The following is a 24044-nucleotide window of genomic DNA, read 5'->3' as shown; positions in this document are numbered from 1 at the left end:
AGTGACAAAACATTTTCTTTGCTTGTGACAACAGTAGGAGTTTATCATTGCCATTCTTCTGAATTAGCTGAGGTGGCAGCTAGTCAGCAGTCTCAAGTTTCAGCAGCAAGTAGAGAGTCTGCAGTTGGTTGAAAATTGGATGCTTCCTTCCTTGTGTTGTGGCACATTGTACTGTTGATTATGGTTCATATGGGATGTTCAGTATTATATCACTTAGTCACATCAGAAAATTTGGCCGAGTTGAAGTTTCAGTGCGGAAAGGTTTATTGCTAGTTGTGGCAGAACAGCAGTACTCAGACATTGTTGTTGTTGTTGTTGTGGTCTTCAGTCCTGAGACTGGTTTGATGCAGCTCTCCATGCTACTCTATCCTGTGCAAGCTTCTTCATCTCCCAGTACCTACTGCAACCAACATCCTTCTGAATCTGCTTAGTGTATTCATCTCTTGGTCTCCCCCTACGATTTTTACCCTCCACGCTGCCCTCCAATACTAAATTGGTGATCCCTTGATGTCTCAGAACATGCCCTACCAACCGATCCCTTCTTCTGGTCAAGTTGTGCCACAAACTTCTCTTCTCCCCAATCCTATTCAGTACTTCCTCATTAGTTATGTGATCTACCCATCTAATCTTCAGCATTCTTCTGTAGCACCACATTTCGAAAGCTTCTATTCTCTTCTTGTCCAAACTATTTACCGTCCATGTTTCACTTCCATACATGGCTACACTCCATACAAATACTTTCAGAAATGACTTCCTGACACTTAAATCTATACTCGATGTTAACAAATTTCTCTTCTTCAGAAACACTTTCCTTGCCATTGCCAGTCTACATTTTATATCCTCTCTACTTCGACCATCATCAGTTATTTTGCTCCCCAAATAACAAAACTCCCTTACTACTTAAAGTGTCTCATTTTCTAATCTAATACCCTCAACATCACCCGACTTAATTCGACTACATTCCATTATCCTCGTTTTGCTCAGACATTAAGCAGCTATATTTTTGGTGTTTCTGTAACAAACAAATTGTCGGCATCATTGTCCAATCTAATTAAAACTATTTCAAAATAATAATATAGCAAAACAGAGACTTTGATCTACTGTTTGATAGAAGACCAAATGGGATGGAATAGGAAAAGAGGATTAATGGGTCATAACCGTATTGGTGGGACCACTCGAGGTGGAGGGCCGATATGGAGACTGGCCACCTGGCCTCGCCCGTTCACCCTGCGAGTGGACAAGTGGCTGCTCCTTCGGCAGGGTCCGAGCAGGCACAACAGTGGAAGAGTGTACTGGTTATCGGAAGCTCCGATGTCAAGAGCGTTAGGGAGCCTCTTAGGCAGATAGCGTTCAGAACTGAAAAGAAAGCCAACGTGCACTTGGTATGTCTGCCAGGTTGGCTCATCGGAGATGTGAAGGTGGCTTCGCCTGTGGCTATCGAGCACGCAGGGTACAGTTGCCTGCTAGTTGTGGCTCACATCGGCACCGACAATGCCTGTCACATTGTTTCTGAGGCGATATTTAGTTCGTACAAGCGGCTGGAGCAGATGGTGAAGACTGCTGGCCCCGCATCCAGGGTGCGAGCAGAAATCGCAATTTGCAGCATTGTTCCCAGAGTTGATCAGGGTTCTCTGGTTAGGAGCCAAACGGAGGGCCTCAACCGTCGCGGTTCATCGACTCTGTGACGGTCTCGGCTGCAGATTTCTAGACCTGCATTATTGTGTGGGGATTTGTAGGACTTTCTTTGGTAGGTCAGAGATGCACTACATAAATCGAGCAGCTAATTGAGTAACAGAGTACTTGGGGGTGCACATAAGTGTTTCTTAGGCTATGCGGTCATTTGAGCTGCTCTAATGAACACTAGCCAGTCGATTTACAGCATGGGGAAGTCAAATGGCGTTCAGAATAAACACACCTCGACTATCACAATCGTATCAGTATACTATTTAAGTATTCATAATAAAGTTCCCGAATTTACTGTCCTCCAGGAAAGTTCTCACACTCACATTATTCTTGGGATCGAGAGCTGGCTGAAATCCGAAGTGGAAAGCTCTGAGGTATTTAGCGAGTTGTAGAAGGGGAGTGTTCATCACAACTGACAAAAGCATTGTATCTAGTGAGGTTGAAGTTGAGTGTGACAGCGAAGCCATCTGGTCATGTTTACAGGTGTAAATGAAACTAAGTTAATTGTTGCATGTTTTTATGGCTACCTGATTCCACTGTGAGAGTTCAAGAGTCACTCAAAGAAAGTCTACAGTCAATAGTGCATAAACACCAGATCGTGCAATATTAGTTGCAGGTAACTTTAACCTGCTGAGTATAAACTGGGAGGTCTACGGATTCATTGCAGGGTGTACAGACAGACAGTCATGCGAAGTACTTTTGAATACATTTCCTGAAAGCTGCCTTGACCAGCTAGCTTGAGAGGCCACACACATTGCAAATATCTTAGACCTTGTCTAAGGCTGGACCTTACTGACAGTGTCAGTACACAAACGGGGATTAGTGATTGTGATGTCACCGTAGCAACTGTGATTATGAAAGATAATAAATCAGTCAAGAAGGCTAGGAGAGTTATTTGAATGCACGGTGTCTGTTCCTCCAAAAGAACAGACATCACACGGATCCCACAGCTGTGAAACACTATATGTAAATTGCAGGGGGATTACCGCTGCAGCTGACACCAGTGACGACCTCCCCCCCCCCCCCCCCCCCCCCTTCAATTTACGACTAGTACAGTGTTACTGCTAGACAGGATAGGGTGGAAAAGATCCACCACGGTTTAGGAACAAAATTTGGCGGATGTTGAGGAAGCAGAGGCTGTTCCACTCTAGGTTCAAAAGGGGACGCACAAATGATGACAAATGAAGGTTAGTAGAGATTCGTGCATCTGTAAAAAGATCTATGCGTGCAGCACATGACTACTAACACTATCACACCTTAGTAAGACTTGGCAGAGAACCCGAGAAAATTTTGGTCATATGTAAAATCACTAAGCGGGGTAAGGCTTCCATTTAGTCTCTTGTTGACCTGTCTGGTGTGGCAGTTGAGGATAGCAAAATGAAAGCCGAAGTTTTAAATTTCGCATTCAAGAAATCGTTCACACAGAAGAACCATACAAACGTACTATAATTTGACCATTGGAGAGACTCCCACAAATGGAAATGCCATGTGGCTACGGCCTCCTGCCATGATATCGTTCGCTGGTGCAAGTCTTTCGAGTTGACGCCAATGTGGCGACTTGCGTGTCAATGAGTATGAAAAGAGAATGATAAGGACAACACAACACCCAGAAAATCTCCAACCCAGCTGGGAATTGAACTCAGGCTGTTAGGTATGACAGTCCATCGCACTGACCACTCAGCAACCAGCAGCGGACAGCCTCCTATATGGACGACATAAAAATAAGCATACCTGGTGTAGAGAAACAACAGAAAGATTTGAAAACAAATAAATCACCAGGGACAGATGGAATCCCAATTCGGTTTTACAAAGAGTACTATACGGTATTGGTCCCTTACCTAGGTTGCACTTTATCATGAATCTCTCATCCTGCACATAGTCCCAAGAGACAGGAAAAAAGCACAGTGAGGTCATCAGTCCCATGTCTTGACAGTCCCTGAAAGAGTGGATCATAAGGATCTACGGTATATTCCCAGATCCTTCAGTTTATTCTGGTTCTCGGGACTTATTTAAGTAGGCTTCTACGGGATAGATAGTGCCTATCTTCAAGTGTCCATTGCTAAAGTTTTTCAGCACTTCCAGGACAGCCAACTATGGTTCAAACAAATCTGTTACTATTTGTGTTGGTCTCCTTTGTAATATATATGTTCTGTTAGGCTAATACATATTCCCTTAGCTTTTTCCAATTCAGGTATCTGAGAATTTCTCTAGGACTGCTGTGAAAGTTTTTGGAAATGAAACCAAGCTTTCTCAAAATTTAGGAATCCAGGGAAGTACTCGCACGAACTATTTACAAAAGAGTGAAAAGACTCGTAGAAGTCGACCTTGGGCAAGATCAGTTTGTGCTCCACGGAACTGTAGGAACATTTGAGCTAATACTGACCCTGAAACTCAAAAGACTGGTTCAAAAAGAGGCGAACCTACATTTATAGCGTTTAAATATTTAGAGAAAGCTTTTGACAAGGTGACTGGAATACACTCTTTGAAATTGTGAAGACAGCAATACAGGGAGTGCAGGAATATTTACAACTTGTACAAGAAGCAGACTGCAGTTATGAGAGCCAAAGGACGTAAAGACAAGCAATGAGAGTGAGACAGGGTTGTAACCTATCCCCAACATTATTCAGTCTGTAAAACAAGCAAGAAGTAAAAGAAACCAAAGAAAAATTTGGATAATCAGTTAAAGTTCACAGATCCTAAATAAAAGACAGTCTCAGTTTAATATTTATTGATTAATAACATGTTTTTCAATCTTAGCACATCATCAGATTAACTTAAAAAGGCAATAGAGACCGTGTTAGTCAAAATTAAAAGCCATGGCAATGGTCACCTTACTCAATACTAAAATCATGAAAAAAAAGGGCTGAAGTGAAGAATGTAATTGTCAACTGAAGATAAAAATCCGAGCACCAGTAGCAAGCAATGTAGATATGCCAGGTTTCATAGGCCTGTTTCACACTAATAAACAAATACTGTAGCTGATAAAAAGGCTACTGAGGCAGGGACAATGTGATTATCTTCAGCTGACAATTGAATTTTTTTGCTTCAACTGGTTTCTTTCCACAGTTTTAATATTGACTAATGTGACTGTCATTATGGCTTTTAATTCTGGCTATTGCAGCCTATAGTGCCTTATTAGGTTAATCTGATGATGCGCTAAGAGCGTGAAATGCTTTAATATACTATACATATTGCAACAGAGACTGTCTTTTATTTGGAATATAGAATCACTGTTGTCGCATCAGGCCAGAGCAGAATGGACCCTTTTGTACTTAGGTTCACAGAAGTGAAATAAAAACTTTGAGGTTTGCTGATGACATTGTAGTTTTCTCAGAGACAGCAAAGGATATGGAAGGGCAGTTAAACAGATGGAGAGCATATTTAAAAAGGTTTATAAAATGAAAATCGATGAAAGTAAGGCATGGGTAATGGCATACACTGTACAGTAAAATTAAAACAGGTGGTGCTGAGGGTACTAGCTTAGGAAATGAGACACTGAAAGCAGTAAATATGTTTTGCTGTTTGGGTAGAAAAATAACAAAAGATGGTCAAAGTGGAGAGGATATGCAGACTAGCAATAGAAACAAGTGTTTCTAAAAAAAGAGTACTTTGTTAACACCTAATATAAAATTAAGTATTAGGAAGTATTTGCCTTTATTGTAGCCATGTATAGAAGTGAAAAGTGGGTGTTCAGCAGTTTAGACTAGAAGAGAATACAAGGTTTTGAAAACTTATGTTATAGAAGAATGCTGAAGACTAGATAGGTATATTAAACAGCTAATGAAGTGTTGCTAAACTTAAATGGCGATAAAAGAACTTTACACCACAACTTTGTTAAACAAAGGAATCAGTTGAAGGGCATGTCCTGAGGCATCAAGGAATCATCGGCTAGGTAATACTGTGTATTACGTATGATGAAATGGGAATGTAGTTTCCACCACATCTTGCCTATATGGAACTTTGATTACAAAATACACCTTACGAGGCCTGTTCAAACATTCCCAATTTTGTGCCAATGCTGTGTTGGAGCAAAATGCAGTTAGCATTCCTGCACGTGCCTGTGTTTTTAATGTGTAGCTGCCTCAAGTTTTATTGTTGTATGTCTGTTAGTTACTGAGAACACTGTGGGGTAAAGTTTGTGAATTTCGAGATGACAAGAGTTAGAGGAGCATCACGTCTGCATGAAACTCAAGAAAACCTTTACAGAAACACACCAAATTATGCAGGAAGCCTGTTTTTTTATCCTATTGTACAGGAGCATAACATCATTTGCTGAGAAACCGTTGGCTACTGCAATTTGCTTCAATATACCAAGTTCTTGCCATATCTCATTGTTGGCCAATGGTAATATACTTGTTGGAGGAGTTGGAGATTTACAAGGCCACAACGCATGAGCCCACTAGTGTACTGAATGGACAAAGCGATTTTGTGCCCAGCGCCTACTTTGCTTTGTCGGATAACATACTACGATAATCACTTAATGCCTCGCACATTTATACCTCCCCTTGCTTGATGATTTATGTTGATAACAGTATGCATTTGCCTCACATCCATACATTCGTCGCTCTATTCCTGTAACTGATAAATCCTACCTATTCATGGATTGTATGACCAGACTATATAATTAAATTTATTGACTATTAATGTGTTGTATAAACGTTTTCTGTGGGAGACATATCATGACATATGAAAAGCCCTCTTTTGGTTAAGTTCTTACGAACGCTGGCGGCTGAGCAAACAGAGGGCGCTCATCATTGATCTGTCTTTTCTTCAAGTATTTTGTCATATAGACATTTTAGTTTTCATAGGTAATTTGTAGGTTACTATAGGCAATGTATTACATATGTTGAGACTTGGCAAGTCAGCCAAGCCACTATGATGGGAAGCCGAAAGACACGCTTTAAAGCTCACGCAGGATGGCATGTGGTCTGGAACAGGACAATGTCTTGAGGCTAGCAAAAAAGGTACGTAGCTTCTGGAATACTTAACTTTAATCCATAATTGGTGAACATCAGTCTGACGGTACATGCATCACAAGATAAATAGCAATTGATAATGGCGCCTTGCTAGGTCGTAGCAAATGACGTAGCTGAAGGCTATGCTAACTATCGTCTCGGCAAATGAGAGCGTATTTTGTCAGTGCAGCATTGCTAGCAAAGTCTGCTGTACAGCTGGGGCGAGTGCTAGGAAGTCTCTCTAGACTTGCCGTGTGGCGGCGCTCAGTCTGCAATCACTGACAGTGGCGACACGCGGGTCCTACGTATACTAACGGGCCGCGGCCGATTTAAAGGCTACCACCTAGCAAGTGTGGTGTCTGGCAGTGACACCACAACATATATTTTATTTTTGACCACAAATTCACCATAAAAGTGTCGGACCTATTATCTTTATATATTCACTTTCCAATAATTTTATATGGGTAACTGTATTCATCTTTTACTTTATCACAACTGTTTTCTATAATAGTTATCAAAATTTAAAAGTCTGCTACATATATTTTACCTAATGTGTTTTTATCAGATTATGGTTCTTATGCAAATGATGACTACATCTAAGCCCACAGTAGCGACATCTATGAAGGATGTAGGCACACAGTTTTTTGGTAGCTACTGCACTTCAGTAGGTTTTGTACAATAACGCCAGTAGCAAAATGACTGTGTGGAGGATGTGGCCTATTTTACACTGTATTTTAGATTTATGTGACGATGCTGTGTTGAGTATATTTATATGTTTTGACGATGCCATTATGGCCTTATCGCATTAGGACATGGTGTAGAACAGGTACGCTTTACCTTATTTTATCTGTACATTTCCCAGGTTGTGATATGAAATGCTGTACTATGTTGAAAGATAGACTGCCCACTAGGTGTATATATTTTTTATATTGTACATCTGAAGATGGTCATTACTAACTGAAATCGGTCATGGTCAAAGGAATTTATATTGTGATCTCAAGACTGGAATAAAAAACATTTGTTAAAAAAGGTTCTCCAAGACCAAAAAAAGTTCGTCAGGTCAGGTTACATGTCAAAGCCATGCTGATAGTTTACTTTGACTTTGAATGATTAGTTCATCATGAATTTATGCCACAGAGACAAACTGTTAATCAATGGTACTATAGGGACATGTGACACCTACAAGAAAATGTTACATGGCCTGAAATGTGGCAAACCAATTCACGGCTCTTGCATCACAATGATGCACCTGCACATTCATCCTCATTAGCGCGTGACTATTGCACAAGTTTCACAAGCTGCGTCATGGTCACGAATTGAACAGTGATCTGAAAAAAAGAATAAATTTCCTTTACTTTACGTCTATGGTCACAAATCTTTGGGTCATTAGACTAAGGATTTCAGTCAATAATGACCCCCCCCCCCCACCTTTATTTTACATCGTACAATTATTGTTGAAGAATATGTCTACACTGCAGTAGCAACATTTGGTGAACTGGCACACAAACATTTTGTGGCTACTGTACGACAGCCTGTTTTGAACAGTAGTGCTGCTAACAAGATTACTCTTGTGTATACTATTATTTATATATGTTTGATGAAGCTGGTGCTGATTTTGTGTTTAGCATTTCATGATGCCACTATGGCTCCAGTATATTAGGGCACGTTTCTTTTATAAAGTGTGTCCCATCATATTTAAAGTGCACAAGTGCACATGTATGCCAGTAATACAGGGTGCGCCAGCATTCATAGCGTAATTTGACTTGTGTAGGACAATGACGCACTGCAAGACTGCGCGCCAGCTCGTGCCGCATTCCTGTACTAGTGAGCTACCGTTTCGAGTGTGACAGTGATATGAAGCGGTGGACTGCACAGCATCGTACCGTTGCTGTTGAAAATTATTTCAAGAATAATGACTCTGTTATTGCTACCCAGCATCTATTTCGGCAACATTTCAACTTGTGATGTCATGGGAAGTTTCAGATGAACAGACCATTGTGAGGTGGGTACGTGGATTTCGAACAACAGGTTCTGTTTGCAATGGAAAACCGGGAAGAAGTGAAAGAACTGTGAGGACACCAGAAGCCGTGGAAAATGTTCGTGCTGCACTATCGTGTAGCCCAAAAAGATCTACTCGTCGTCATGCGCAAACTGCGCATATGTCCGATCGCTCATTCAGGAGAATATTGCACGAAGATCTCCATTTTCACCCATATAATCTGCAGATCGTTCAAGAAATTAGGCCTCGCAATTGGGTTTAGTGCAAAACATTCTGCTTAATCGTGCGTGATCTCCTTTGCCAATATCCAAATGTTGCACACCATCCTGATGTCAGATGAAGCTCATTTCGAGTTATGTGGTTCAGTGAATAAACAGAATATGCATTATTGGAGTGATGTAAACTGGCATGAACTGCACATCTAGCCCTTTCATTGTTCTCGTGTCACAGTGTGTTGTGGAGTTGCTTCTTTTGGGATTACTGGCCCTTACTTCTTTGAGGACGACAGCAGTGTGGCTGTAACTGTCACCAGTGAATGCTACCTAAAGATGCTGCAAGACTTTGTTCTTCCCCAATTAGGTATGGTCGATGTGGATGTGGAACAATTATGGTTTCAACAAGATGGAGCGACCTCCCATACAGCCAGAATTTGCATGGATTTCTTGCAACAGACATTTCCTGGTAGCGAATTTTCCAGTTTTGGTGACATTTCCTGGCCGCTTCGCTCACCTGACCTTTCTTGTGCAGACTATGTCCTTTGGGGCTATATGAAGCAAGACGTGTTACGAACAAGTTGTGCCACCATTCCTGAGTTGAAGGATCACATCAGAACTGCCGTCGGCAATGTCCCAGGGAATACGTTACGCTGAGTTATGGGAAGCTTGCAACGCAGAGGGGGCACATTTGACAGGAGTCATACTCAAAAAGTAATCCACACACTGGATAATGACTTACACATTAGTAAATGAAGTACCTTTAACTATTAACTGACATAAGAGGTAATAAATAAGTTACAGTTACTGCCTGATGGTGTGTTTTTAATACCCTGCTATGAATGCTGCCGCACCCTGTATTTCTCATGAAGGTCTGTTTTATTGTTTTAAGCTGTAGACAATCTACTAGTTGTATTTGTGTTTTTCCCATATTTCGCTGCAGATATGAAGATGGTCATTATAGACCAAACCCGGTAGTCTGACGACACAAAAATTTGTGACCGTAGATGTGAAGTAAAGGAAATTTATACTATTGCACAAAAACAAAATCACTGTGTTGCCTCACCCACCATACTCTCCAGACCTGGCCCCTGTGAACTTGTTTTATTTCCGAAGTTGAAAACTCCATGAAAATCAAAGATTTGTAATGATAGATGACAGAAAATAAAACTCGCTGATGGCACTTTGCATGATCCAGCAAGGCACATGCCAAGGCAGCTTCCGGAATCAGAAATGGCATTGGGAGTGGTGTATCAACTGTGGAGGAAAGTATTTCGAAAGAGATCATGCACAGCAAGTGAAAGGTAAGCATAGAAAAATTTTGTGGACAATGTTCTGGAATTTTTTGAACAGGCCTCGTATATAGCTAAATTGTAATTGGACTTCATTCTACTACAATGGAACAATCTCAGTACAATTTATATGTGTGGCTCAGATGAATATTTTGCCAAGAACTGTTACTGTTTGGATCACAGACTAACTGACCTTTTTGGTGACAGCATTTATTTATGTTCAATGACCATTGAGGCCCAAAGTGCCAGTTACTACACTGGTGACAAAGAGGTCACCGTTTTGCTCCACTGAGCGGTACTGTGGATGTCAGATTCCATGGGCTGTGGTGGTAACAGTTAAACCAGCAATGCAAACAGCTAAATCTTCCACAGGAGCAGGAGCAGTAACAGCAGCAGCATCACAACTCAACCAAGTACTTATTTCATTTTCAAGAACAGCAAGTCTTGATCTAGCACTTAAAAACAACACCTGCAGCAGTCACAGGTGCTGACAGAGATGATATTTCAGCCAATTAACAAGTTTCAAGAAGCTGGCTGGACGGCAACACGTATGCCAGCAGTGATCTCCACAAGAAGAAAGCCACCAACAAACAGTGCCAGAAGTTCCTCAGACTTCAGGGCAGATGTCAACAGGATGAGAAAGCCAGCAATATTAAGACCATCATCAACCTGACAGAGAGAGCACTGGATGAGCCAACAATCTCCGTGCTGTCGAAAGGCCTGAACTTTGCTCCGGCTCCAAGAACGTTACCAAAATGTGACACCATCAGCAACGTCGAGCAAGCCATACGTGGATTCCCGCCTAGAGCAGCCGAGTAAGTGAGACCAGCAGGGTACTCGAGAGAGCAAGCGTGCCGAAGAACAACATCACGGTAGAAAAGCGCAAGGCACTGCTGAACCTCTGCGATGACAAGGGTATAGTGGTCTTAGCAGCAGACAAAGCGAATGCGACAGTCTTACTGAAGTCAGAAGATTACTGGCAGAAGATCGAGACCTTACTACAAGATCCATCATACAAAGAAGAGGGGAAAGACGCAACTGCTTCTGTTACGCGCAAGACCATCGATCTTCTCGACAGCTCAGGACTTGACAGAAACACCATCAGGAAGCTTTACCCTCGGGCACCGCCTCCACTGTGACTGTATAGCCTCCCGAAGATCCGTAAAGAGGATGTCCCACAACGTCCTATATTGAACACCGTAAATTCTCCGACGTATGGTGTAGCGAAGCACCTAACACAGCAGTTAAAACCACTCGTGGGTCACTGCTCTCGCCTTGTCAACAACTCGACCGAATTTGTTAAGGTACTCCAAGAGTTACGCCTGGACGAGAAGGATCTACTAGTCAGCTTTGAAATCACTTCTCTTTTCACCAGGGTGCCGCTGGATGATTCCTTAGCTCTACTCGAAGATCACTTCAATGTGGACACACTCAGAATCTTTCATCTAGTGTTAAACACAACGTACTTCAAATGTGGTGGGAAATTCTATGAACAAACAGATGGTGTTGCCACGAGTTCCCCTCGACCCCAGGTATTGCCAACTTGTACATGGAGCACTTTGAAGATGTGGCACTGAACACTGCCCGCCATAAACCAAAGGTGTTATACAGATATGTGGACACCACTTTTGTAGTGTGGCCCCGTGGCAAGAAAAAGCAACAGGAGTTCCTACACCATCGCAGTGGCATACATGACAGCATCAAATTCACCATGGAGGTAGAAGAGAATGGCTGCCTTCCCTTCTTAGATATTTTGATCAAGAAAAATCCGGACAGTACGTTGGGACACTCGGTCCATGGGAAGAAGACGCACAAGGACTTATATTTCAATGCTCAGATCTGCCACCATCCAGCACAACATAACTCAATACTGGACACCTTGGTACAAAGAGCCAGGCCGATCTGTGACAGCAAGAGTTCGCCGTGTGAGTTCGCAAATCTGCGGGAAACCTTCCGTAAGAATGACACAAATAAGACATGCCTTGCATGTAGACAAGAGGTGGGAGGAGAAACCAGAAGAAGATGAAGCAAAATGTGTGGCGTTTCTGCTGTTTGCTGGACCGCCAACAGCCATGACTGCAAGAATATTAAAGAAGCACGAAATAACGACTATCTTTCGCGCACCGAAAAAAGTCAAAGATATACTAGGCTCAACCAAAGACCAACTGGGGCTGCAGATGCCGGGCATTTACAGTATTGAGCGCGAATGTGGGATGGAATATATCGGGCAGACACAGCGATGTATCTCCCAGTGCTGTACTGAACACATCAGGAACGTACGACTAGGACAGACAAACAAGTCCGCTGTAGCAGAACATAGCATTATCGAGGGACACACTTTCGAATTCGAAAAAATTAAGAAGCTGTGCAGTGCCAATTGTTTCTGGGACTCAATCTTCACAGAGGCAGTGGAGGTACGTCTGCACAACAATTTAGTAAACAGGGATAGCGGTTTTCAGCTCAGTGCAGCGTGGAATCCCACAATTGACAAAATACGTCAGGAACACTTCGATCTGAAGACAGCGGCGTCCGCAGACAGATTGGATAGCCACCGGGTCTCAACGTCGGTCCGCGCCGTGAACCCCCCCCCCCCCCCTCCCTCCCCACCACTACCGACGCAGTACCCCCTTCTGGAGGAACGTGATTGGCCGGTCTACAGTAGCGAACGACAGCCAAGCAGCTATATAGATATGCAGAACACAGCTACCGACACTTTGCCGGAAGATGATGGGTACGAAACTCGTTGAAACGTTGTGAGAAGACGATGCCACCACTCGGCTAATAACTCGAGAAGAATTCATCAGTGGAACACGCCGAGAAAGACTGCAATCACATGTAAGTTTCAAGAAGACTCGAAAATATATCAAAAATGCTTTCCACTGCTTTTTCAGGCAACAGACCTTAAATGTCCCCCATTAGCAACAGGCCTTTCTACATCTACATACACACTCCACAAGCCAGCACATGGTGTTTGGCAGAGGGTACCGTGTATCACTATTGGCCATTTTTCTTTCCTGTTCCACCCACAACTAGAGCAAAGGAAGAATATTTATATGCCTCCATATATGCCCCAATCTTTTTAATCTTATTTTCGTGGTCCTTACATGAAATGCATGTTGGCAGCAATAGAATTGTTCTGCAGTCAGTCTCCGATGCTGTTTCCCTAAGTTTTCTCAACAGCATTCATCAAAAAGAACATTCCCTTCCCTCCTGCGATTCCCCTTTGAGTTCCCAAACGATCTCTGTATTACTTGCATGTTGTTCAAACATCCCGGTACAAAATCTATCAGCCTGCCTCTGAATTGCTTCGATGTCTTCCTTTAATTGGACCTGGTGCAGATCCCAAATACTCGAACAGCACTCAACAATGGATCACACTCATGTCCTATATGTGGTCTCCTTTACAGATGAACCATACTTTCCTAAATTTCTTCCAATAAACTGAAGCTGACAATTTATCTTCCCCAATACAATCCTTAAATCCTCATTCCATGCCATGTTGTCTTGCAATATTACGCCCAGACATTTAATCACTGTGACTGTGTCAAACAGCACACTACTAATTCTGTATCTGAACATTATAAATTTGTTTTTACCTGCTTATCTGCATTAACTTACATTCTTCTACATTTAGAGCTGACCAGAAAGTTTGTATTGGTCATCTTGTATCATCCTACAGTCATCCAATGAGACAGCTTCGCATACACTACAGCATAATCAGCAAACTGCAGCAGATTTCTGCCCACCCTGTCTGCCAGATCATTTATGTATATAGAGAACAACAGTGGTTGTATCACACTTTCCTGGAGCACTCCTGACAATATTTTTGGCTCTGATGAACAACTTGCAATCGAGGACAACATACTCGCCTCTGTTGCTTAAGAAGTCTTTGAGCCACTCACATATCTGGGAAACTATTCCGTATGCTTGTACTTCTGTTAACAATTGGCAGTACAGAATCGTGCACACGCCTTACTGATATCTGTCAATGAATCTTCAATAACATTCCTCGGTTCAAAAGTTAGACCCACTGTCCGATCTGTCAGTGTTACTGCTATTTGATGCATTTTCTTTATTGTCTGAGCATTTTTACAACAAAATACATGTGGTAGTGGCAACGCTAGAATTCTTACATCAGCAGAAGTCCAACACTGTATGTTATGCAACCTGGGTAGTGAAATTTCTGGTGTTGAATAAAAAAATGTTGAGTCACATCAAAGTGCATTACACCATACAAAGAAAGTTTAATTCACGATGTAGTGATTTGCTTGGCCTCGGGTAAAGAGGTTTACAAACAGCTTTACAACAGTCTGACCCCTCCCCATGACTGAAGTGCTACAAATTTTAAATATCACAAGTGGTGAAACTAAGTTTTCAGCAGACTTTCACATTTCACATGTGGGCCAGAGCTAAAGTGACACAGTGCAGCGAGTTTCCATGTCTAGAGATAAACAAGTTCCATACATTGACGGCCAACCAGCCACATTCTCCACAGTTCCAAGCTGGTACCAGGTGTCATCCACAGTGATACACTGTTTTCCAGTTGCCCATAAGGTTTTCCCTTGCATCCCAGATGGAAATGTCCACATTTCGAGGATGAGTATAAGCGTTTACATAAAGGTCACATTGCGGAAGTATTCCATAGCACTGCAGACACCAAGCAGTAACCCCAAGTCTGTAAAAATAAAACTGCGAACAATTTTGTTACAAACAATGATGGAAAACATTCCAGTGGCTTGTCTTGTCGATACCAGCATGTCAATCTCAGTGATAAACCAGTGGACATACTTAAGTGTGCGTACTCCATCGCTCAGAACAGTGCAATCAAAGTTGCACACAATGCCTTTTATCTGTTCAACTTTACGTATGCACTTAAATTTCCAACAACACAACTACGCATGCACAATTTCCTCGAAATGGAGGCCATGGGAACAAGTGCATTGTTTCCCAGGGCCAGTGGAAACCTCTTGTGCTGTTGAGCACACAACACGCTGCTGAGGACCGTATGCGTCTCATTTCATAGAGTGCCGAGGTTACGCTATAAGGAAATTTATGTGCAGCAATGTCCGTTGACTCCAGACAAAGCATACAGAAATTTATAGATGATTACAGTCAACGAGAAGTCATACAGAATGCCACTTCTAAAGGTTCTTTGAATAAAAATGTGAGATGTGTTCCCCTGAGCACTGAGTATATTATTATATAAAAAGGCTCATATCACACTACTGTAAAGAATAGTATGATGTAAGTCTTTAAGCAGGAAAGAAGCAGCCTACAAATATATGAAAACTGTGGATGAATATTCATGCTATGCTGACTTAAGGGCAAAATTGAGGAGCCTGGTCTGAACAAAAGAAATGATGAGTTATGTGTAGCTCCTCAACAACCTACTGGAAACTGAAATGGAAGAACAATGATGATGTTAAATATACAAAACTGGAAAACACAACATCTGTTCTAGTGCATTCTGGCATCTATAACGTTCCCACATTTGTTGAGTCCCAGTATGTTATTTCCATTTGAGTTCCCAAAACATCTCCATAACATCTACATGTTGTTCGAACCTGCCCCTAACAAATCTAGCTACCCACCTCTGAATTGGTTCGGTGTCTTCCTTTAATCCGAACTTGTGTGGATCCCAAACACACAAACAGTACTCAAGAACAGATCACTCTAGCATCCTATATGAGGTCTCCTTTACAAATGAACCACATTTTCCTAAAATTCTACCAATAGACGAAAGTCAGCTATCTGCCTTCCCTACCGCAATTTTCACATGCTCATTCCATTGCATATCACTTTACAACAATATGTCCACATATTTAAATGACATGATTGTATCGAGAAGGACATTACTAATGATGTAACTGAACATGGCGGGTTTGTTTTTCCAACTCCTCGGCATTAACTTACATTTTTTGGAGCTAACTGCTATTCATCACAGCAATTAGAAATTCTCTATTAAGTCATCTTGCATTATCCTACAGTAACTTATCTTCGATACCTGGCCGTACACCTCAGATTACTGCCTACCCTATCCACCAAATCATTTATGTACATAGAAAATAATTGTGGTCCTACCAAACTTCCCTTGGGCACTCCTGACAATACCCTTGTCTCTGATGAATACCCTCATCAAGGACAACATACTGGGCTCTATTACTTAAGGAGCCTTTGAGTCACTCACATACCTGGGAATCCATTTTGTACACTCATACCTTCATTAACAGTTTGCAGTGGTGTACCATGTCAAATGCTTTTTGGAAATGTAAAAATATGGAACGTTCCTGCTTGAGTTATGCTCAGTGATAACATCGAAATGATTCTAGCACTATTTGCTGAACCATTTTGGCAACTGTCTGCCACAGTCATGTGATGTGGTAAGGGAAGAATATAAACAGCAGAGCAGAGATGAAAGGGGAATCATTGTAGCGCTGGTACAGTCCAGAAATGGGCAAATCCAGTGACGTAAGCAACTTTGACAAAGGAAAAAATTTTATGGCCCGACACCTAGAAAGAAGAATCGTGAAAACTGTGGTGCTGGTCAACTATTCAGATGTCACTGCAATGAGTATCTATGGAAAGTGGTTGAAGTATGTTGAAACCACCAGATGTCCGTACCTCATCACAGAATGTGAAGGTTGGAATCTTCCTGTTGTGTACATAGTTCTGCGTAGTCAGCGCGTACACAACTTTTCCAATAGAGCGCGCCCCACTAAGCACAACAGCACAGGCGCAGCGCTCATCTGTCTCCGCACTACGAGATGGCGCTGTCTTAGAGACAGACCAAATTCTGCTTCCGCCGATCCGCGTATTAATATGTAACGCAGCCAATGAGATTGCTGCTAACGTAGAACCTTTTCTCCTCGCGGATCACACTCGTGCAGTGATACCCGAACGTGCGAGGTATTATAACGAGTGTACAGACCTCCAATTAGTCAGTCTGCATCAGTTTGCATTAGTCTGTAGTCAAGTTTCAGTCTGCGCCTAATAAGATTATCATATTCCTGTACGTGAAGAGAAATGTATAGACACTTTGTCAAGTATTAGAGATATGTGAGAATAAGATTAACGTACCAAGACCAAAGGAACTTCAGATTGTCAACTGTAAACAGCACCCAGAATCAAGTTACGCAATATGTATGATTTTTATTAGTTTAATAAATGTGTGTGAAAATTATTCAAGTTCTGTTTAAAGTTGGTCACCGTCAATCTGCTACTCTAAGCGTGCAAGTGGCATTTCTATTGTCTGACCTAACGGCAGAAGATAAACACGCCACGATAAGACCACGAGACATATTGCTGACACTCGCCTACTTCGTTAGAGTGACAAGTCAAATAATCTGACGGTGTGTGTACCGAAGGTCTTACAGTACGCACATCACACTTCCCCGCTGTGTAAAGGAGGATACGCAGTGATGAGTGGTAGACCTGATGAAAGAGACAATGCTGGTGCAGATACAAGTTGGAAAACACCATTGAGAATGCACTGTTGAGTATGTGGTTCCTCAGGAGACAGCCACTACATGTTTCCATGTTGACATAGTGAAATTATCAATAATGATTCCTCTGCGCTCTGGATCATCAAAATAGGACCACACATAAATGCCCGGTTGGACGAATCACTTTTATTTTTACACCAGGTCGACGGTTATGTCCAGATACACTATTTCCTAGGCAAGTGGCCACTTGTGACACGCACCGAGCCACGAGCATAGGCCGATGGGGAACGTATCTTGCTATAGAGGACATTCACCTAGGATTTCGTGGGGCCTGCAGAAATAATTGAAAGCGTGTAGACAGCTGTGGACTATGTGAATGTGGCAGTGAACAAAATGCATCCCTTCATGTTTAACATCTTCATCAACTGACGCATCGTCTTCAAGCTGCCTGTCCATGTCACTAGGCCAGAATTGTGCTACAGTGATTCGAGGAGCACAGCACCGAACTAACACTGATGGCCGCAACCAAGCAGAGCAAATCTGGGACACACTATCGTCTGCCAGCTGTCTTCATGCCCATAAACCCATAAGGGAATTGCATGACTTGTACGTGTGCATCTGGTGTCACATACATCCAGAAACATACCTATGACTTGCCAAATCCACGCCACATATGAGTGCTGCTGCATTGTGTTCCAAAGGTGGGCCAACACGCTGTGAAGCAGCTGGTCATAGTGTTTTGGCTCACCTATGTGGAACAGAGTGTTTAGCTGAGACATCAAAAGTCACAGCCCAAAATGTACAAGAATCCTGTTACCACTAGGGGCTCATATGAACACTCAGGCATTATATGCATTGTTCCCAGTAGGAATAACGGTGTTATGACTCGGCCATTATTACATTAGGTTGGGTGGAGCACTGTTTTATGCAAGCCACTTATGGGCTATCTGAAAGCTGCGGCCAAAGAGGAAAAGTCTTGCAACCACGGAAATCTGACAGCTTATGTTATCTCTTTTTTAATCATCCTCATATATTTATATTCCATTAAGTTTTCTCTCTTTTCTCGCTACCACAATGTAAAAGCATCCGTGAAACACACACTATTTAATTAAAAACTCCACATAATATACAGGAAGAAATAGGAGGTAATACTTACAATATTCTCTTCTTTAATGAAGATCTGTTCAAATGGTTGCAGTTCAGGTTCAGTTGATATCTGCAGGTAAGAAAACACACTGAGTTCACACAGATACACAATGGGCGTAAAAATGAAATTTGTCAATCTTATATACAAGGACGTATAATTATCTTATTTTGTAAGTTGAGGCTATGTCCAGCACTTCAGCTAATGTATTTAAAAGTTGTTGTATACTACTACTAGGACTGATATACACAAACAAATATTAACTTTTCATAAATGTCAATCTCTATTACCTGGACACCAGATACTTCAAACCATTCAACAGCACCAATGTGTAATTTTCTCTTCTCCCTTACTTTAAATTGGGGTCACTGCTGGACATAAATGTGTGATACTTTACTCACTACACAAGCCCTACAATAACAGCTAATTTTTCAGTATGATGGTAATACTGTCTGTCAAATTTCTGTCTCCCTACAACAGTGCCCTATGAAACAAATTATAGTGCTGTCTAAAAATTGAAGTGCAATCTCAAATTGTTGAACTTCATTTTTTACTGAAAGCACATTTTGATCCCTATTCTACCAGTATATATTCCAATTTTACAAGTAACCACTCACAATGGAAACATATTGGATCTAATGGCAACAAATAGGCCTGACTTCTTTGAGGGTGCCCATGTTGAAACTGGTATCAGTGACCAAGACACAGTTGCCACAATGATTACCAAAGTACAAAGGACAATTGAAACAAGCATAAAGATATATATGTTCAATAAACCAGATAAAAAATCAGTAATGTCAATCTCAATGAGGAACTTGAAACTTTCAGTACAGAAGACCAGGTGCATGTAGAGGAACTCTAGCTCAAGTTTAAAAGAATAGTTGATCATGCACTGGATGCCACACACCGTCAGGTGGCTTGCGGAGCATGGATGTAGATGTAGATGTAAAACAGTTCATACTGGGAGCGAACCTCCATGGTATACAGTCACTGTAAAGAAACTTCTAAAGAAACAAAGATTACTGGAAAATACATGTAAAACAAAGCACAAGGCTATAGAGAGAGAGATCTGAATGAAACACATTCGGCTGTCAAGAGAGCAATGCATGATGCTGCCTTCAGAATACTGTCAAATCACATTTCACAAAATCCAAAGAAATTCTAGTTGTGTGCAAAGGCTGTTAGTGGCGCTAAAATTAGTGCCCAGTTCCTAGCGAATAAGACAGGAACTGAAATTGAGGGTAGCAAAGCAATAGCTGAAATAAATGCTTAACTCCATTTTCAAATGTTCCTTTACAAAGGAAGACCTAGGAGAATTGTCCCAATTTAATCCTCATACCACTGTAAAGATTAATGAAATATGTATAATTTCAGTGGTGTTGGAGAACAGACGAAATTGTTACAACTGAACAAAGCTCCCGGCCCCAAAGGAATCCCTGTCAGATTCTATACTGAATTTGTGGCTGAGTTAGCCCCCTTCTGACTATAATCTATCATAGATCACTAAAACAAAAACCATGCCCAGTTCTTGGAAAAAGGCACAGGTCACACTCGTCTACAAGGAGGGTACTAGAAGTGATTCACAAAACTACCCTGACACTGATTTGTTGTAGAATATTAGAACATATTCTGAGCTCAAACATAATGAGGTATCTTGAACAGAATGACTTCCTCAATGCCAACCAGCACAATTTTCGAAAACATCGATCAAGTGAAAGCCAAATCCCACTTTTCTCACATGACATACTGAAAGCTTTGGATCTAAACAACCAAGTAGATGCAGTGTTTCTTTATTTTCAAAAAGCATTTGACAAAGTACCGCACCTACGCTTCTTGTCATACGATCGTATGGTGTATCAAGTGAAATGTGTGACTGGAGTGAGGACTTTTTGGTAGAGGGGCACAGCATGTTATCTCGGATGGAGAGTCATTGTCAGATGTAGGTTGGTTTGGGGTATAATGGAACCAAACTACAGGGTCATCAGACCCTTTGTCCCCATGGAAACAAGTGTCAACTTAAAAAAAAATTCCAAAAGGAGTCGGGGAAAGTAAGAGGGCATAAAACTAATGAGGAACCACACCAAAAGAGAAAACGAAAGAAGCAATCCAAATGGGGAAACCGTACGCTAAGCAAAGAAAGAGTGATGAAGAGGGAAAATGGAGGGAGGGTGGAGGCCTAGGAGAGAAGGCCAGGTGCCCAAATAAAATGTAAAACTAAATCAGCCATTGAGGCATTGTTGCCCAACACCGTAGAAAGGTTAAAAGGCTGCCGCATAGTGGCTAAAATTGGGCAGTCTGACAAGATGTGGACAACAGTCGTATGGGAGCCACAGTTACACTGCCATGGGTGCTCACGGCAGAGAAGGTGACCATTCACCTTTGTCTTTTCCCTGTGTGTGTTCATCTCGCCTTGTCTCTTAGGCTGGAGATTTTAGTGTGTTGCAGTGTGGCTCGCATGGAAGACCGCCACACATTCGTTGTCTCCTTGATAACACGGAGTTTATTTGGTGTATTGCGGGTGCACCATTCAGTATCCCAGAGCGCGAAAACTTTACAGTGGGAGACTGAACAGAGATCAGTCTCTGGCAGGTCAATCTCCAGAGTTGGTTTTGCCGGTAGCCTTTTTGGCCAGGCTGTCAGCAAGTTAATTGCCCGGAATCTCAACGTGTCCCGGGGTCAAGATTTAGGTGACTGAATGTCCACTGTTGCCGAGGGCATAAACAGACTCTTAGATAGTCATTATAAAAGGATGTCGAGGGAAGCACTGGTCGAGAGCTTGTAGGCTGCTTAAGGAGTCACTACAGATGACAAAGATTGGTGCAGGAGCAGATATGCTCAAGAGCGACTAGATGGCTACCACTCTGCAGTGAAAACACTGCAGCCATCCGGCAAGGAGTGCTGCTGTACAGTATGTCCAATGTGAGCGTTAGTGAAGCCAACAAGACCATATGACCATTGATCCATCTTTCTGAGCCCTGGAACTTGTCGAGAAGATAGAAAAATTGCCACCTGAGAGCCTCAGGTGGAATTGAGCCTTTTGGGCCTTGCTATAGGTCCAGATGAAGCTGTGAGCAAGGCATGGACCCACAGGAAAGGTGTTAGAGGGAAAGCATCAAGTTTGGTATGAAGTGACTGGACACGGACGGCAAGGGTATTTCCAGAACTGGGCCGCTGTTGCGGAAGATCAATTGCTGTGTTAGGGAAAAGATGATGGTAATTTGGATGGTGAGACACACTATGAATGTGTGTGGTGTAATTTGTGAGCAGTAGTTGCTGCCGGGGCTGCAATGGAGGAACACCAGCTTCCACGAGGAGGCTGTTCACTGGGTACATTCAGAAAACTCCGGTCACAAGCCGAACTCCTCAGTGGTGGCCAGGGTCCAGCAGATGCAGTGTGGAGGGTGATGCTGAACCATACACCAGGCTCCCTTAGTCAATACGAGGCTGTACGAGGGCTTTGTACAGCTGCAGCATCCCAGTCAGTGTGGCTCAGGCATCGCGTAATATTAAGATGCCACCAGCACTTGTCCTTAAGCTGACGAAGATGGGGAAGCCGAGTTAAGCAGGTGTCAAAAGCGTCAAAAGCGGTAAGTCTCCACTAGATCAAGTAGTCGGTCATCGAGGTGAAGTTCAGGATGGGGCGGACAGTACAATGACAATGGAAGTGCATGACGGAAGTCTTGGTGGCCGGAAACTGAAAGTCGTCAGTGAGGTCCATGACTGCACCTTCTATATGGCTCCATGCAGGCAGCATTCAGCCACACCAATAGAAGAGAAGCAGGAGAAAACACAAAAATTGTCAGCATATAGGACGGATGATACTGAGGACCCTACTACTAGTGCGAGACCACTGATGGCAACTCAAAAAGAGTGGGATACTCGCGTCAGAGCCCTTGTGTGTGTGGGGGTGAACTGGGGGAAGCACCGATGCGAACTCTGAAAGTGTGGAGCAACAAGAAGTTCCATATGAAAATCAGGAGTGGGCCCCAGAGACTCCACTCGTGCAGAGTAGTGAGGATATTATGTCATCAAGAGGTACTGTAGGCCTTTATCATGTCAAAAGACAGCAAAAAGGTGTTGTTGCCGGGAAACGACTGATCGAATAGCAGACTCCAGGTGGACCAAGTTGTCGGTGGTGGAGTGCACTTGGCGAAAACTACTCTGGGACAGAGCCAGAGGGCCCTGCAACTCAAGGAGCCAACACAACTGGTGGCTCACCATATTTGAGCAGCTTGCATAGAACGTTGGTGAGGATGATAGCTAAACACATCTAGCGGGTTCTTACCAGAGTTTAGAACTGGAGTGATGATCCTTACTTGCCATTGCAATGGGAATTCACCATCACTCCAGATGCAATTGGAGACGGCAAGAAAGTAGTGCTGATAATCTGCTAACAGTTTTTGGGAATGGATGCAATCTGGGTCAGGGGAGATGTCAGAACAGTCGGCAAGGGCACTGAGAAATCCCCACTCACTGAAGGGAGCATTATATGGCTCAGGATGGTGTGGAGCAAAAGATAGTGTTGTCGTTCTACCCACTGTTTGAGGAGACCAAAGGTGGGGTGGTAATTCTCAGACACAGAGGTGTGAGCATAATGCTCGGCAAGACACTCTGTGATTACTTGTGGATCAACAGATACAGCTCCATGTGTAGAAATTCCAAGTACACCTGCAGGTGTATGATAGCCATAAAGTCATTGGAGCTTGGTCCAAACTGGAGAAGGACAGATCTGTGTTTCAATGGTGGGGACACAGCATTCCAAACACACCTGCTTCCATCATCTAATGAGTAGGTGGACCTGGGCACAGAGCCATTTGAAGCAATGAGGTTCTCCAGGGGTGGATGATGGTTACAACATTGGAGGGCCCATCTACAGTCTCTAATGGCTGCAGCTATTTCCAGCAACCAACAAGGCAATGACTTCCACCGAGGACAACCTGAGGTACAGTGGATTGCCAAGTCAGCTCCGGCAACAATGATAGTAGTGATGATGTGGATCATCTCATCGATGGTGCGATGCAATGGAGATTAAACGGTAACAGCGGAGGTGAAAGCGTATCAGTCAGTCTTGGTAAGAGCCGATCGCAGCAAGTATCCAGACGAGTGATGCTGGGGTAGGGACAAGAAGAGTGGAAAGTGGTCAGTACCACACAAGTTGTTATGAGCTCTCCAGCGGACAGACGGGAGACGGTCAGGACTGCAAACTGAGAGCTCAATGGCCGAGTATGTGCCATGTGCCACACTAAAATGTGTGGGGGCACCTGTATTGAGGAAGTGAAGGTCGAGTTGAGTTATTAGGTCCCCGACATGTTTACCA

The 24044-nt window shown here is 42.7% G+C and overlaps 1 protein-coding gene across 4 annotated transcripts in view; it reads right to left on the bottom strand.

Annotated features, from left to right (window-relative positions):
- Positions 1-24044, bottom strand: part of LOC124551159 (zinc finger protein 420-like) — a 121636-nt gene that overhangs the window by 77598 nt on the left and 19994 nt on the right. For all 4 annotated transcript variants that reach the window (XM_047126129.1, XM_047126128.1, XM_047126131.1 and 1 more), the window contains exon 3: positions 18740-18799. Coding sequence is in view for 3 of the 4 variants with exons in the window: in XM_047126128.1 (XP_046982084.1) it covers positions 18740-18799 (60 nt within the window). In the remaining variant the exon portion in view is untranslated. The remainder of the gene's footprint in view (positions 1-18739; positions 18800-24044) is intronic.

This window comes from Schistocerca americana, chromosome 9 (genome assembly GCF_021461395.2).
Source record: "Schistocerca americana isolate TAMUIC-IGC-003095 chromosome 9, iqSchAmer2.1, whole genome shotgun sequence".
NCBI classification, from domain to species: Eukaryota; Metazoa; Arthropoda; class Insecta; order Orthoptera; family Acrididae; genus Schistocerca; species Schistocerca americana.
The sequence above is the reverse complement of the archived record's forward strand: the minus strand, read 5'-3'. Positions and strand labels throughout refer to the sequence as shown.